This window comes from Fulmarus glacialis, unplaced genomic scaffold (genome assembly GCF_000690835.1).
Source record: "Fulmarus glacialis isolate BGI_N327 unplaced genomic scaffold, ASM69083v1 scaffold7727, whole genome shotgun sequence".
Lineage (NCBI taxonomy): Eukaryota > Metazoa > Chordata > Aves > Procellariiformes > Procellariidae > Fulmarus > Fulmarus glacialis.
The window spans coordinates 9,828-10,044 of NW_009223734.1; the positions used below are offsets into that span (position 1 = coordinate 9,828).

Consider the following 217-nt stretch of genomic DNA (forward strand, 5'->3'; position numbering starts at 1 on the left):
TGCCCATCACCCCGATAACCGACTTTTCTCTGCCCACTTTTGTTTTGCAGCTCTTTGGCTTCGTCTATGCCTGCTACGTCAGCAAAGTGTTCCTGGAGGAAGAAGACAGCTGTAAGTGCTTTTGCTCTCAGTCACGGGGGGGGAGAGCTGCAGCGCTGCAAAATGGCCTCGGCTAATGCCGGCCAGCGCCTCGCCGGGGCGGCAGCTCCCGGCTGGG

General features: G+C 59.4%; 1 protein-coding gene across 1 annotated transcript in view; it reads left to right on the plus strand.

Moving 5' to 3' along the window:
- The window catches only part of NKAIN1 (Na+/K+ transporting ATPase interacting 1), a gene marked incomplete at both ends in the record, with an annotated part of 8,047 nt that overhangs the window by 4,138 nt on the left and 3,692 nt on the right, over positions 1–217 (plus strand). Inside the window, one exon of the mRNA XM_009581897.1 lies at positions 51–111. Within this exon, the coding sequence (XP_009580192.1) occupies positions 51–111 (61 nt within the window). The remainder of the gene's footprint in view (positions 1–50; positions 112–217) is intronic.